Below are 16173 nucleotides of genomic sequence, written 5' to 3'. Positions count from 1 at the left end.
GAAAGTATGTTTAGGGACTAATTTTACACCAAACCAAACTTAAGTTACCATTTTTGTCATTATCTCTTCTTCTTCACGCATTTCCCACCATTTCTTTCATTTCCCTCTTATTTTTCAGCAAAAAATTCCCCACCACTTTTAGCTGATTGGCGGTAACCTTCATCGGCAACAATGGCAGCTTCTCAATTTCAAACCAGTTTCCGATCCCGATGTTTCTTCGCTTCTCAACGCCAATGGTAACAAGTATTTTCATTTCTATCTGATTTCGATTACCTTAATAAGTGTTTTTTTTTTCAGTTTATTTTAGTTGATTTAGTTGCTCATTACCAGAAATGGTTAGTTTCAAGTGTTAGATTTATGTTTATGTCAAAATTGCATCTGTTATTAGATAGGAGTAGTGGTTAAAAGCATGATTTGAAGTTTATCGTGTCACTCGAGCGAGCATATTTGATGAACTTCTTAATTAATCTAAGCAAAAGCTATTGGGCTAGTTTTAACTGGTACTGAATGATGTAGCTACACCCCTATTTTTCACTTTGTTTGTAATTTATCGAGTTGCAAGTTGTGTTTGGTTATATTTTTTGCAAAGAATATTTGAAAAAATGTTCATGTTTGAATGTATTGAATTTGAAATACAGATTTGAGTTGGATTTTGAATTTTCGTGTCTAAACACTAATTTTCAAATAAAGAGAAAAAACATTTTGGAAAAGAGTGAACAATTTTTATGGCCAAAACGGGTCCAATCCTAAATCCTTCTCTGGTTTGTGGTGGTCCTATGTTCATAGAAAGGTGTTACTTATTGCTTGAACAGCTTGTTGGTTGTGCTCTGTGTCATATTTAATTTTCTCTGATTGAATGATTTGCATATACAAAATTATGTTATTTATCAATGATTAGAGCCTACATTTTATAAACTTGATGCAAAATGGTCTGGTTTATGGGATGTAACCGCAACACTTTCTTAGTGTTGGTTGTCTTAACATCAATAATACATTCCATGTCTTGCTAGATCACATACATGTCTTTCGATAAGGACATAGAAGAAGCATCTAACTACTTCTTGTAATCTCCACTTGGCTCTGGGATATAGCTCAGCTGGTAGAGCTCTGCTCAATTCTAATAATATCTAGCCTTGTTCCTATTTTAGTAATTTTCTTTTGGGAGTGTTAGCCCAGAATAGCAAAGGGTGAACTTGCAAATTCACTCAGTCACATTGAATAAGCATACAATTGAATTGGTCATTTGCATGCTGCGAACGAAATTGAGTGTGATAGTGTGAGACAACCTACTTTGACTCATTTTTATAGTTTGCACACTTTTGTATTGCGCTTCATACTGTCTATTACCATTAAGAGAAGATGGTCTGGTTTATGCCTTTATGGATGAGTGAAAATTTTGATGATAGAGAAAATGCAGAATATGACAAAGAAAGAAGAAGATTAGAGGTGTCATCTGCATCATCATACTTGTAATTTGTAACTTGTTTATGCAAACAGTTTCAGAAACACCGAGCAATGATAGAAATCAAAATTACATCTACTACCGGAAAGGAGGAGTGGTTATAGATACTATGTGCACTGACTTGAATTCCGCCTCTGTTTTTGTGGCGGTCTTATGTTCATAAAGGCTATTGTTTTAGTTATTGCTTGAACAGCTTGCTAGTTATGCTCGTCGTCGTCAAGATTTTTTTATTTTATTTTTCTGATGGAATGATTTGAATAGACAAATAGCCTTGATTTTATAAACTTGATGCAAGATTGTCCAGCTTATGGATGAATGGAATTTTTTATGTTAGAGAGAAAAAACAGAAGATGACAAAGAAAAAAGAAGAAGATTAGAAGTGTAATCTGCTTAATCAACAACAACAACTACACCTCAGCCCCAAATTGTCATCTGCTTAATCCTACTTGTAATTTGTATCTTTTTTATGCAAACAGCTTTAAAGACTCTGAACATTATAAGATTGCTGTGCCTAAAAGCTCAGATGAAAGGATGCCATCCCTAAATGTCAAAAAGTTGCTGAGGAGATCAGTTCTGCAATTTGTTGGATTGAGTCCCATCTACATAAGTATTCGTCCTGTCTTATCTGCACCAATGCAGGAGATGAGAGAACCTGATGTTATCCGGTAAATGTTGTTTCCATTTATTTTCTTCTTTTCATTTGGTCGCTTACCTCCACAATTCAATTGTTTATCTGGCCTAGATAAGCACTGTCATTATTTTGATTCTCTTGTTAATTTGGATTTGAAGCATTCAGGACCCTAAAGCTTGATAGTGGACTGAGGCTACAAGGTATAACCCCTTTTAAGGTTACACAATAAATATATTCAACCTGTTCTCCGAATCGAGATTTTTAATACTTTTTACTTAGAGCTATAACAACCCTTGCCATAGCCGTTTGTTATTTGACTAATTAATGGATAGTATAGCTCGAGCTTAGTTGGCTTGTTTGAGACAACTTCAACAACTTCTCAAATTCTAATTTGGAGGGAACATTCAAACTAAATTCTACAAGCAAATCAAATCTGTCAAAGTTCCAAGCTGATTCTAGGAAAGATGAGTTCACATAGATAGAGAGAGTTATGCCAAGACATGCCCACACACAGAATATCTAACCAGCTGGACTCAATCTCAACAATTTTGATATATATAGGCTTATGTTTGGTGAATAAATATACATAGAGGATTGCTATGTTCAAGATATTCATGAACATTATATGAGTCAAGACAAGTTTTTACGAGCTTGATTTGGTTAATATCAAAGTAAATTGTCTGGTCTGTGTTTCTTTGTTGGAAAAACAAGTCAAGGTTGATTTCACATGAGTCCAGTTGAGCTTTCTTCACGACTCTTTCAAACATTTTATAGCTTGAGCTCAAGTTGTTATAATTGAATGGAACGTGATCACCCGCTTCCATGTTTGGCATGCAGCGGTTTCATGTGTTCAATGTTTGATGCATGCATACAACATACAGGATACAAAATTGTTGATTTTAATCCAACGAAAAAAGTTCACAGGAAAAACAGCTTATGTTTAAAATAACTGTTTAATGATCTTCTTTACAGTTTTATGTTCCATTTTGTCATTGATGTCATAACAAGCATAATAACATTATGCTTGGAAGGGGGCATATCAAGCCCTCCATATCATTCTTGTTTCATTTCCAAGTATTAACCATTTGTTGGGTCTTCTAAAGATGTCGTTGAAGGGGAAGGACCAGAGGCTCGTGAAGGGGATATCGTTGAAATTAATTATGTATGCCGACGATCAAATGGATATTTTGTCCACAGGTACTGTTTTAAATAAAGATCAACTTAAGAAAGTAAGAAAATTATATGACTGCTGGTTGAGAAATATAGAATAGAGAAAGAGCATCACCTTATGTTCTGCTCCTCCAGATACTTCTTCATCAGTAAATCCACGTCATACTTTCTTCTGTTCTGTGGAATATACATTGAATTTTTTCATTTTGCTTCAATGTAGTACCGTGGACCAGTTCAGCGGAGAGAGTGCCCCTGTCATACTTCCTCTGGATGATAAACAGGTCATGGTATTTGCTAGCTTTGGGCTTAAAATAGAAATTTTAAAGGTCAGACAGCAACCTGCTGACTTCCATCTAGAAGGTCTTTTGTATATCGATGCCATTTGTGCCTATAAAATGGGAGATATATAGTGCTTGTGGTCCAATAGTGCCACCGGCCACGTAGTTCATCAACAAGGTTAATAGTATTGTAGATAAGTTTTGTTAATGAGATAAAATATGTATTGTAGTTCCTACCTTTCTTCTTACATTTTCTCCTCTCTAAAGAAGCAACATGCTAGAGAAGTCTTGGTACATACTTGGTCCCCCCCCCCCCCCCCCCACACACACACACACACACACACACAAAAGAGAAACTTAGTAATAAGAAGAATAACTGCCAGGAGAAGCTGTTGATAATTAACTGATTTTGTTTGTCTTAAAAGTCTCCATGAATATCTGCAGATAATAGAAGGTCTGAAGGAAGTCCTTATTGGAATGAAGCCCGGAGGTTGTTCCTACTCCCTTAAGAAAATATTTTCCGTTCTTCAAAGTATACAGTTCTAGGTATTTGAACTGTAAGGTCTGTACTGCAGGAAAACGAAGAGCACTGATACCACCTTCCGTTGGATACATCAGTGAAAACCTAAAACCAGTACCTGAAGAGGTATGTGTTTCACGGATATTATCATTTAACCTACTAGTAGTCATAGCATTAATATTGTAGTTTCTTGTTCTTCGATTTCTGTTACTATTTATTGTTTCTTGTTCTTCGATTATAGTATTATTGTGTTGTAGATACTGTATCTTCTTTTCAGAATGTTTGTCATGCTATCTTTAGTATTTTGTCGTAACTTCTTCACTTCTGTTATTTCTTATCTGAATTGCTTTTTTATGCTTTTCCTTGAGCTGAGGATCTATCAGAAACAACCTCTCTACCTCCCAAGGTAGTGGTAAAGTCTGCGTACACACTACCCTCCCTAGATCACATTGTGTGATTACACTGGGTATGTTGTTGCTACTTTTGATAGCTGTTACCCTACACTTGTCTCCCAACTAACTGATTCTATGAGTAATTCTTTGGATATAGTTTTGGCTGGTTAATTGTTAAGTCGATTATGCAAGGAATTCATGTTCCTCACATGTTTTTATAGTCAATGTTATTGGTTTATCAGCAGATAATGTTTTATTGCAGTTTGGACCAAGGCGTAGCCTTATGTCTCACATGAAGGAGCCTCTAATTTTTGAAGTGCAGCTATTGAAAGTTTTATCATGAGTACCATATAGTATTAGTGATAAACTATCCTATGTAAGTAATTTAACCAATTAACTTCCACTATTATGAAAGAAAATCTTTCCTTGGTGTACCTGTTTTGAGGATTTAGCTTCCAGAAATTTGGCCAAGCAGGACTGTTCCATAACTGGTTTATCCTGGTTTTGTTTCCATTTTAGAGGTAGTTCTACTTAAGACAATGTAATCGCTAAAAGATATTGATAGTCGTGAAAGGCCTACAATCTCTTGGAATTCATGCAGACCTAGTAAAATTTGGTACAGCAGAAGAAAATGATCTATGTAGGCGATATTGAGAAAATGTTATAGTCATGTTAGTACGTTTACTTTACGTCCTATATTTAGAGCCTTTTAGTCATGTAAAAGATTCATGTATTTTCTAGTGCCTTTTTTTTTTTTGTATAATATTAGCTGAGATGAGCTTATATGGAGTGGCATTGCAATGAGGATTTCTATGTTCCAACTTAATTGTGGTTTAGACATTATTCATTAGAATGTAAGGATTTTGCTTCAAGAATGGTTCAGTGGTTGGAATTTGGAAATGGAAGTATACTAACAATCCAGAGATCTCAGGTTCGAATCCAATTTTAACACTCAAGCGTGCAAGTCCATTTCCTCGTGAGCATATTTACTTGATGTTTGTATTTCTACCATAGGTCGTCCAATGAGTTAGTGAAAGTGTGTGCAAACTGATCACAATATTACCCATAAAAAAAGAAGAAGAAGAAGGTCACCATGCTCAATTACAAATTTGTCATTTTCCCCAACAAGAAAGTGTAGAACTTGACACTTCTGCTTTATTTATTTTTTTCATTACCAGTCCACTATTTGATAATTTTATTGAGGTCTGATTAAATTTGAATTCACGCAATGTAAGATTTATTTTTGAGGACGATACCTCAAACATGATTTTACCCACTTTCAAGGGTTTGAACTCAAAACTTCTATTCAGGCGGAAGAATTCCAACCAAAGAAAGTCTAGTACAAGCCTCCATTTCTTAATTTTATTTTTGGGTACATTTAGAAAAACTAGATTTAAGAAAAAAGAATATATATGACTCAAATCTGTCAGCATCTCCCTGGATTAGCAAGTAGTACCTATCTACCCATTAATTTACTATAGTTTACACTTTACAAAAATAGTAAGTTGATCCCACTTGTCTGACAAATTGTAACTAAAAGTGTGCTGGATTCTGAGCCATTTCTATACTCCCTCCGTCCCATTTTAGTGACAACATTTGATCGGACACAAAATTTAAGAAATAAATAAAAACTTTGAAATGTTTATCAAATTGTCCCTTCAAAAAATAGTCATATTAAAAAGTAGACTTCCTTTTCTCTCTCCTCATAAATGTATTGGAGTACTATCTAAAGTGGAACCAACAAGGGTAAAAGAGAAATTATACCTTTAAATACTTACCATATAAGAAAATGTGACATTTTTTTTGAAACTGACCAAAAAGGAAATCGTGCCACATAAAATGGGATGGAGAGAGTATTTATAAAGAAATATAGAAATTTGGATTAAACGAATAAGTAAAATATAAATATTTAATGGTTGATCAAAAGGAGTGTCTTTACTATTTTAGCGAGTCTATGAGAAATACAAATTTTGAGCAAATTTGTCCTTGTAATATGCAGTAAATTTTCCCTCAAAGTATGCACATAAGACCAAATATGTCTTTCATACAAGGTCGTGATATCTTAAAAGTATGACACTGATTTTATAGATTAATTAATTTTATAATTAGATTAAATTGTGAAATTATTTTTGAAAAAGACATTTGAACCAAACATCTAATGATAAGAACATAAATAAATTAAAATATTAGCATACGATAAATTTATTCAATTTCACATAGTACAAAAATATATCGGACTTTAGTTAAATAAAAGGAAAAAAGGGGGTAGACTAGTAGATTTACCCAACTTTGTTGTCCATATCAATAAGACAATGGACCCTACATCTATTCGACGCTGACGTGTAAATTGTAACGGTTTCACCTTTTATCATTGTTCCAGTTTCCGTACTATAATTTTATTATATAAATTGTAAAATAAAATAAGTGCAAATTACAAAGTCTTACAGTTCTTATCCTAAAAGTAAATTTCATATCCGATTGAAATTTCTTCGTTCTTAATTAGTGATTTTAAATTGAGCTATGAAATCGAAGTTAAATAAATCGGTTATAATTAAGCAAATAATATAATACAATGAATAATAACCATCCAAAAAAGAGTGTTAGTATTACTTCTTTTAACGAACTATATATATATATATGACGAATCTAAGTTAATCGAGTCCATGACAACATAACGGATGAACCCAAACCAAAACAAAATTTTTTTTTCACCTTATCTAGAAAATCTAGTGTAAAACCTTGGCGTCACTGTAAAATTCACAAAAAAATATCAAGACAATAATACATAAAAACGCTCCTTCTACGAACTTTCCCCACTATAAATTCACTTGGTACGCACCAAAATTGTTTAAAGATTCATATATACTGCATAAAGATACTATCTTTTTGCTTTTATCTCTCTTTTTTTAAGCCCAATCTACTTGAATCCAGCTATAAAAGGTATATTCAAGAATCTAATTTTGCATTCACATTAACAGGTTGCTTTATTTATGCTGGTCAATTTTTATCTGATTTCCTGTTGCAGATATGGATCCCCTTTTAGTTAAAAAAGCTTATATCTTTTATTTGTTGGACTATATGTTAAAGATTTTGATTTGGGTTGATTTCTTTTTTTTGTGATAAAGTGATGATTTTTTGTTATGTTGAGTGTTATAGTAGTCCAGTGTTGGTTACATTTCTTTTTAAGGTAGAGGTAATGTTTGCGTACGTCCTACCCTTTATAGACCCCACTTGCGAGATTACACTTATGTTGTCGTAAGTGCTGTAGTAGTTAAGCAGGTAGAATCTTTATTGCTATTTGTTAATTCTTCTGGTCCCCTCCCTCTCATACTCTTAAGGGCTTCACAAGGGGTTGATTTGGTTGTAGAAAAGGAGCAATCTTTTTCGTACTTTTTAGCTGTTGAGATGAACATAATTAAATTTTCAGCGTTCTGGGTGATCAATTTGAGGACGTTTGTGTTGAAGAGTCTCACATTGGATGAAAAAGGAATGGATGGTCGCTTTATATGGCCTTGGACAATCCTCCCCCCTCGTGAGCTAGTCCAAAATACATTGTTTTACAGTTTGAACTAGGATAAAGCAGAGTTGTGAATATGCAGTAGTGAGGATATAGAGAGCTTCTTTTATCAAATTACGAGGACATGTACGGATTTGTGAAACCTTGATTTGGTTGCAGCAAAGGAGCAATCCTTTTTCATACCTTTTAGCTGCCGAAATGCTCTGAATTATATTTTCAAGATTCTGGGTGATCATTTGGGACTAAGGTGCAATTGTTGTTGTTCTAGGTGATCATTTGTACTCAATTGAGGATGTGTGAACTGGGATACAGCAGAGTCATGAACACACAGTAGTTAGGATATGGGGAGATTTATCTATCAATAACTAGGACATATAGGAATTAAGGTGCTACTAAATTGTTTTATTGGACAGTGGAGATCTAAGTTGATGATTCTGATCACTTAAATGGGGTATTTCTTTAATGTAGTAAGGCACATCGAGAGGCTGTTGAGACCTGAAGCTGTTGCTTTCAAGATTCAGACTGGTTACTTGTCAGTTTACTGGAAGTTTTGTGTTTGAGTTGCAATCCTGTTTGGATCAGATTGTGTTGTGATTAATGAATCAAATAATCAAACGTGATGATTAGCATTCTAAGAGATCGAAACTTTGTGTTTGGGAAATTTGTGAAAAATAAAAGGGAGTGGTGCCTCGTTTATTAGTTGATACTTCATTGGGACTTGAAGAACCAAACTAGAGTCATGAAGCATCAATTGCAAAATTGCTTCCCAATGGTCCGTTTTGAGTTAATTTAGACCCAATTCTAATTATACTTGAGGAAATATCCAACGTAGTTTTATACATATACTTGACATTGCCTGGAGTCAAAATTGAAGCAAGTCTATAGGCGAAAAATAATAAATAGAAAAAAGGAGGGTGCAAAAGAGATTATTTTTTTTTGAATATAGTTGCCATGTTCAAGATGATATTAACAGATGAGTTAAGATACTTTTGGCTATGGCTAGATTGTGTTTTGCTTTATCTGGACATAATACTTTTGACTTATCACTTTTCTCCTGTGGTTGACTACTAATTTTGGTCAATTTTCACAAACCAAATGTTCTTGGATCTCTGTGAACATTAATGCTTGTGCATGCTCATTATATCAAGAAATAATGATCTGTTTTTTAAGACTAGCAAGTATGTATTTTATTCATCCAAAGTGCATGAATATGTACAAGCAAAAGCTCAGTAGCCCTTTGTAAATTTGGGAACCGAGGAATACAAGAAATGTGACGTTATCGTAGACATCTAGCATCTTAAAGAAAAGTGCCACAAAGTATAAACATCTGTATCTGAGTCGAAGGAATCATGAATTATGGACCTTACTGTTTTGACCTTTAAAAAAAAAAAGGAGTTATGTGTGGACAAGATCTCACTTGAAAGGAAAGGTTTTTTAAAAGTATGTCAGTTACCATCTGGATGACTATTTTATGTTGGTGGTACAATCTTCTGTATGCTTTTGTTCCATTAGCTGATTGTTACGTAAATGCAGAGCCTACAATTAATAAATGGGTTCAAAAGCAGTTGAAGATTTGATACAGGCGTCATCGGGAGTACATTATTCTGGATTCCATTTAGAAGAGCCACATACTTCAGAGATTGAGCAACCAACAACTTCTATAGATGAACGTGTTAAGCAACCCTTTGTCATAGGTATGTCGAGGCAGTGATATATCTCTTGCTGTTGCTTGAGCTTTTTCTCAACTAACTGTACCTTAGAGGCTATCATGCTTTGTTTAATCATAGAAGGAGATAAATCACCGAATTGTTCTTCGCGTGCTTATGTTTGATGAATTTCAGTGTACACGATACTTTTTGCTTCCGAAACTAAGGACAACTACTCAGTCTTTTTATCACAAATATATGCAGAACAATTCATTTCAGTCATCATTCAAATCATTTTGGATGGATGCTAATGGCACTTTTCATATTTAAAACTTAGTAAAGCTATGCATGCATATGCCTGATCACATTAGATGAGAAAATTATGAAGTTGAATTTGGCGATGGATAGGAAAGCTTGCATTAAAATTATTCATTTAGTTGTTTGATGTAGAAGTCCAGACCAAGTTTTATCTGACTAAGGCCTGGGTTTGTTTTTGTGCTTGATCCTTATCTTGCCTGCTGCATTGAATTTGTATCTCGTCTTAGTGGAGTTAGTTGAGCATTTGTTGGAAGCATATGCCACGAGCTTCTCTTCTCTGAGTTTGTTGTCTGATGTTTGGTGAAAAGAGCAGTTTGTTGCTTCGGTATGAGGAGATCTCTTGGGATTATGGTCGAAGATGGGAACAGTTTATGTAACTTGGCTACAGTTATGAAACTTAATCTTTTAACTGATTGAATTTTCGTTCTGTTCAAGGCTATAATGCAAATTGTGTTTGCATATATCATGATTGTTATCTGTTTGAATCATTCTAGCTCTCTTAGGGTTCTCTTAATCCATGCTCATATTACATATAAACTGTTTTCCCTGCAGGAGTTGCTGGAGGTGCTGCGTCAGGCAAGGCTACAGTTTGTGATTTGATTATTGATCAGCTTCATGATCGGCGTGTTGTCTTAGTTAACCAGGTGGGTTTTCATCAGAGTAAAAAAAGGAACACCTTTCATCACTCTCAATTTTACTGACAGCATAATCTTTTCCTATGCGTTCTTTTTTCTAAAAATATTGTACCCTTAGGACCAACCACAACCTTCGAAACTTGGGGATGATGGACACAACCCTCTGCCCTTCTCTGATTAAATACTAGGCTTGGTTCGTTTGACGTAGGGCTCGAACCCTTGACCTTAGCCACAAAGTCCCTCAACCTTGCCAAGTGAGCTAAGCCATGGGGCAGATATAATTGATAAACATTCACTCTTCGCTTATTACAGCCATGTTACCTTTCTTCTTGATGAGGTATAGGCTAGCTGGGGTCCTATTCCATATTATCCTTTGGGAGGTGGGGGGGGGGGTAGGTCTCCAACTTTCTAGTTTTATAAGAAAATGTAATTGATCAAGCTATTACTATATAATCTAATTATTCATAAGCACGCTATCCAATTCTTTTTGCTGAGAATTTGGTGTTTTATGGCTATTCCATGTACTAGTTCTATCACGCCCCCGACTTTTATGACAATAAAAGTACATTTTGAGAGGAGCTTAACTTGCATTTTAATACATTCAATCTGAAAGTTCATAGTTGTCTTCTGCATTTTGCGGCAAAATGAGTTTCAAGATATTGATATTTATCTTGGCTTTTACGTGTGAAAATCAATAAAAAAGACTATAGGGCACGGCTAAGGCTTCATCTGAGATGTTTCATTGCTGAAGTTGTGGTCAGAAAAAACATAGGGTTTAGATATTTGTCTGTCTTGCACTACTTTTCAGTGTCCTCTTGCATCATATATGTATTAGCCTACCAAAACTTGAACACTGATTTATCTGACTTGTGTTTCAATTGGCAGGATTCTTTTTATCACAATTTGACTCCAGAAGAACTCACAAAAGTTCACGAGTATAACTTTGACCATCCTGGTTAGTCTAGTTCTTTATACTCAATTATCCATTTTATCATTCTCACAGTCGCCTATAGACCACTAGTAATAGTATGCCATAAACTACAAGTTTTGTGACTTGGAACACATGTGCTATTGTGGTTAAGCTATCAAGGCCTTAAACGCCTTAATCTTATCAGAAGTTCCTATAAACAATTTCAAAAATAAAATAAAATAATATAGTAGTAGCTACCTCAGTGTCAACTCCATGAAATCAGCTAATAAGGATTTGAACAATTAGTATTGTTTTATATGTGCTCAGTTTCATAAATATTAAAAAGTCACTTTTATGTTCTAGAATAATGTCTGCTCTAAGTTGTGTGTTTTACTCAGATGCATTTGACACCGAGCAATTGCTGTGTGTGATGGAGAAATTGAAACATGGGCAAGCTGTAGATATTCCAAAGTATGATTTTAAGAGTAACAAAAATGACGTATTCCCTCTTCGAAGGGTAATGTCTTATAGCATAGCGTTTTCCTCTTTTTTTTTTTGTTTCACTTCAGCTTATACTGTTGCATGGACATCAATCTAATTTCTTTTAAGAGTGTCAATTTATGTCATCCATCTGTTTGAACATTTTTTGTCTATGATCCAAACATGCCTCAAAGAGAAAACAAGGAAGAAAAAGGAGAAAGATTAACATTCAAATGATTTGAAACATAGATACTCTTCCTGAAAGAGGGTTAGGGTAGACGTGTGGAAAAGCTACTGCCTGCGGCCAATTTTATTTTTTGGATGCTGAATTATCTAATGTCACTAAACACTTTTGACTTAAAATACTTGGTAGGTCAATCCTTCAGATGTTATAATTTTGGAAGGCATACTCATTTTTCATGATCCTCGTGTCCGAGATCTGATGAGTATGAAGATATTTGTAGATACAGGTTCTTTCCTCTCCTTTCTTTGATATATCTTTATGTTTCTTGTATTAGATTACTGCTTCTCATTATCTCATCCGGATTTTTTTATTACATGCATCTTCTTCTTTGCAATTGTTTCACCTAAAAATGATAAAACCAAATTTCAAACACCAATTGAACTTTTTGTTGCAGACCTTTATTTGTCTTGACCACATTAGATTTCTCGAGAAGAAAAAAAGAATCTAGTAGGAATAGTAGTATGCTACATGATGTATGTGTAGAAGCACCAAATCTATATTGAATCGGATTATTCGAGTTATTTTACTTATTTTTTTCACAGGGTTTCTTTTTCCAATTGTTGTCAGCTCTTCCTATTGTTCGATTTGCGGATTAGTCTAATCACGAGGATATAGCTTCTGCTTGTTGTTCCATTCCATTTCTACAGACATCTATGGTGAATCTTCTACTTTTGTGGCTTCATAATTTGAAATTCAGTGCAGATGCTGATGTACGCCTTGCAAGGAGAATAAGACGCGACACTGTTGAAAATAATAGAGATATTGCTACAATATTAGATCAGGTTAGCTGAGCTTTATATGATTATTGAAAGAATTTGTGAGCTTACTTTGCCGTTTCATATGTTCCTATCTCTTTTACTTTTTGCTGTTATGGTAGATCTTTTGTAAAGGTATCAATTTTTTTTTTGTATTCCCAACGTCCAACAAAATGCCATTTGTTATTAGAAAGATCAACAGATTGATGAATAATTTTATTTGTCCTGTTTCTTTTCTCACTTCATGTCTGTGCATGCACCTTGATGCTGTTCTCGATGGAAGGTTCTAACATGACCTTTTCAAAACTGACAAGTTGCCCAAAATTTAGCATAATTCTTTTTGTAACTTTTTTTCTTTTCAAGAATAACGTAATGTAATATTTGTGCAGTACTCCAAGTTTGTCAAACCGGCTTTTGATGACTTCATTCTTCCAACAAAGAAGTATGCTGACATTATCATTCCCCGGGGTGGAGACAACCATGTTGCAATCGATTTGATTGTGCAACATATTAGAACGAAACTTGGTCAACATGATCTTTGTAAAATATACCCTAACTTATATGTTATTCAATCCACTTTTCAGGTGCTATTTCCATCTTGTTCCTAGATATGTTCTAGTCCCATCTGTTTAAGCTTCATCGTGAAGTCATTTTCGTGTTCTTCAAGATCAAACTTTTATTTTCTTCTAAAAATTGTTATTTGTTTCATTTAGATACGTGGCATGCATACACTTATCCGTGATGCGCAGACGACTAAGCATGATTTCATATTTTATGCTGATAGATTGATTCGTTTGGTAAGTTTTTCTTTCTTACACAGTAATCAAGTTAAGTTTTTGACACGAGAAAGCCAAATCTTTGTTTCCCCTTATGTATGCCTCACTATGCCAGGTTGTTGAACATGGACTAGGACATCTGCCATTTACAGAAAAACAGGTGATCACTCCAACTGGTAAGTGCTATCCCCATGATGCAATACTCATGCCTTGTACTCAGAAGTATTTTGATTTCTTCTTTTATTGTAGCCTATTTGGTAAGGTCTGCTTATATAAGGCGTACGGGCCAGGCTAAGTGCTATTGCTGTCTCATTACAGTTACACGTGGAATTTTTTTCCAACTCTTCATATAGCATGTTGTGCTATCACTCATTACAAGACTGATATGCCATGATTGATGTGGAACAAGGCCCTCACGGACTAAAGCCAATATCATCATTTGATTCAGTTTTTTTTTTTTTAAATCATGTTTATTCATAGACTTAACTATTCTTCATATCCAAGTTAGCCGTTTTCGAGCATGAAAAATATACTTAAATAAACTCACGTCTGTTGACCTCAGGATCTGTATACAGTGGTGTAGATTTCTGCAAGAGGTTATGTGGTGTCTCTGTAATTAGAAGGTAATTATTGTTTGTCTCGCTTGATATTTCTTCAATACAAGATTTCTATTCTTGTGTCTGCATATATCCTTATGTTGATGCATCATTTATGCGCTATTACTGAGAATAATTAAGCATAAGAAACGAGAGACTCTTAGTTTCTGAGAAACTTGTTTATTTGACATTGGATGTGCAAAGCTTCATTCTCGAATTCTCGAGATGAATACATGTTAACCACTGAGAAGATCAAGATTTATAATGCTTAGAGTAAATGTCAGCTAAAAAGGTTTATATCAATGGGGATTCCTTTTTCTTTCTAGTGTGGGAAATCGCTATGCAAAATATTTACATGTTTTGCAACTAGACAATATTTAAATTTGACGTGTTAATCTTTTAAAATTAAATAAAAATATGTATTGTCAGGTCAGTCGAATTACATTTCAAGTAATTGGTGACAGTCGTAATTCATTCCGAATCAGCTGGTTTGATGTTGTTGAATGTATATGTTGTTTACCTAATCATCTTCCTTTGGTGTGTTGAAGCGTTTTACTTTAATACCTTAGAAGTGACCATGGTTGCTTCTTTTCTGCCTCCAAAAGTAGATTTCGTGATTTCTATGTTCTCTAAGAATTTCTAATTATGCACAGTGGAGAGAGCATGGAGAATGCCTTGCGTGCATGTTGTAAAGGTATCAAGATAGGCAAGATTCTTATCCACAGAGAGGGCGACAATGGTCAGCAGGTTAGCGATCCCTTTGTCCTTCCGAATCATTACATTGACATTTGTGTTCTTTCATTTTTTAATTTCTAATGCATTTTCTCATTAATGGCATGAACAATGTACAGCTGATATATGAAAAACTGCCAGAAGATATTGCACAAAGGCATGTCCTTTTGTTGGATCCTATCCTTGGCACAGGTTAGTCTATGAGGTTTGAATTAGCTCCTCCTGATCGTATTTCTCCAGAGATGAAAGAGAAGTTTGGCGATTTGTCTTTTCAGAGCTATCATCCCAATTAAAAAAACTCTTCTTGTGGTAGACATGTCCCTGATAAAAAAATATAGTGAAATAACCTTCCCTATACTTTCCTCAGACCCTGCTACTATGAAGGATGTTCACTTCTTAAATATCCTATAACGCCCTCGACATCACCATAACTTACGTGCACAAAAAAATTATATGCACTACATCATCTAGATTGTTAATTTTTTTCTTGACGAACGATTGCATAACTAAGCCTATTATGTAACAATCTGCAGGGAATTCAGCAGTTCAAGCTATTTCTTTACTGCTAAAAAAGGGAGTCCCAGAATCCAACATTTTATTCCTTAATCTTATCTCAGTAAGTTTACTGGTTCATCCAATTTTTGGGTTTGATTCTCTTTAAATCCACCTTTCTACAAATATTCGATTGTTATAGTGCGTAAACAAGTAACAGCTTCTATTGCAATATAATTCTGAAATCATAACTAGTGTTGTTCTTAAACTAGGCACCCCAAGGAGTACATGTGGTCTGTAAGCGTTTTCCAAGAATAAAGATTGTGACATCTGAGATAGAAATTGGTTTGAACGATGAATATCGTGTTATCCCTGGAATGGGGGAGTTTGGTGACAGGTATTTCGGCACAGATGATGACTGAACATTAATTGGTGGTCGCGTTCCATCTCTCAATCGCGAGAGAGGGATCATGATGTAGAGAAGGGAGTCAGTTGAGCATGATTGATCAATATGTGTTCAAGCTTTTGTACATTTTAAACTTGTATTCGACTACAGTTGCCCTGGAAACGCAATCTTCAAACTTATTGTATATTTGAGCAGCACTCAATTCAGTTCCAT

General features: G+C 34.6%; 2 protein-coding genes across 3 annotated transcripts; both read left to right on the top strand.

The window, feature by feature from the left end:
• The first annotated feature begins 130 nt into the window (after positions 1-130).
• Positions 131-4871, top strand: LOC125821243 (peptidyl-prolyl cis-trans isomerase FKBP16-1, chloroplastic). Of its 2 annotated transcripts, none has more exons than XM_049500660.1 (8): positions 131-236; positions 1939-2127; positions 2259-2293; positions 3197-3290; positions 3484-3589; positions 3986-4031; positions 4117-4187; positions 4716-4871. In XM_049500660.1, exons 1-8 carry the CDS (start codon positions 172-174, stop codon positions 4794-4796), a joined length of 687 nt encoding a protein of 228 aa, XP_049356617.1. In that variant the 5' UTR covers positions 131-171; the 3' UTR covers positions 4797-4871. The 2 variants fall into 2 exon arrangements, with proteins under 2 accessions (XP_049356617.1, XP_049356618.1); XM_049500661.1 differs by having other exon boundaries at positions 152-236; positions 3484-3544.
• A 2395-nt stretch (positions 4872-7266) lies between these two features.
• On the top strand, positions 7267-16144 carry LOC125821226 (uridine kinase-like protein 3). The gene is made up of 15 exons (XM_049500646.1): positions 7267-7393; positions 9504-9664; positions 10487-10578; positions 11455-11524; positions 11878-11996; positions 12333-12429; positions 12906-12985; positions 13348-13542; positions 13672-13755; positions 13850-13910; positions 14297-14357; positions 14984-15077; positions 15182-15254; positions 15596-15678; positions 15827-16144. The coding sequence occupies exons 2-15, from the start codon at positions 9520-9522 to the stop codon at positions 15974-15976; spliced, it is 1404 nt and encodes a 467-aa protein (XP_049356603.1). The 5' UTR covers positions 7267-7393; positions 9504-9519; the 3' UTR covers positions 15977-16144.
• Positions 16145-16173: the final 29 nt, after the last annotated feature.

Source organism: Solanum verrucosum, unplaced genomic scaffold (assembly GCF_900185275.1).
Source record: "Solanum verrucosum unplaced genomic scaffold, falcon-dt-bn FXZP01000222.1, whole genome shotgun sequence".
NCBI lineage: Eukaryota > Viridiplantae > Streptophyta > Magnoliopsida > Solanales > Solanaceae > Solanum > Solanum verrucosum.
The sequence above is the reverse complement of the archived record's forward strand: the minus strand, read 5'-3'. Positions and strand labels throughout refer to the sequence as shown.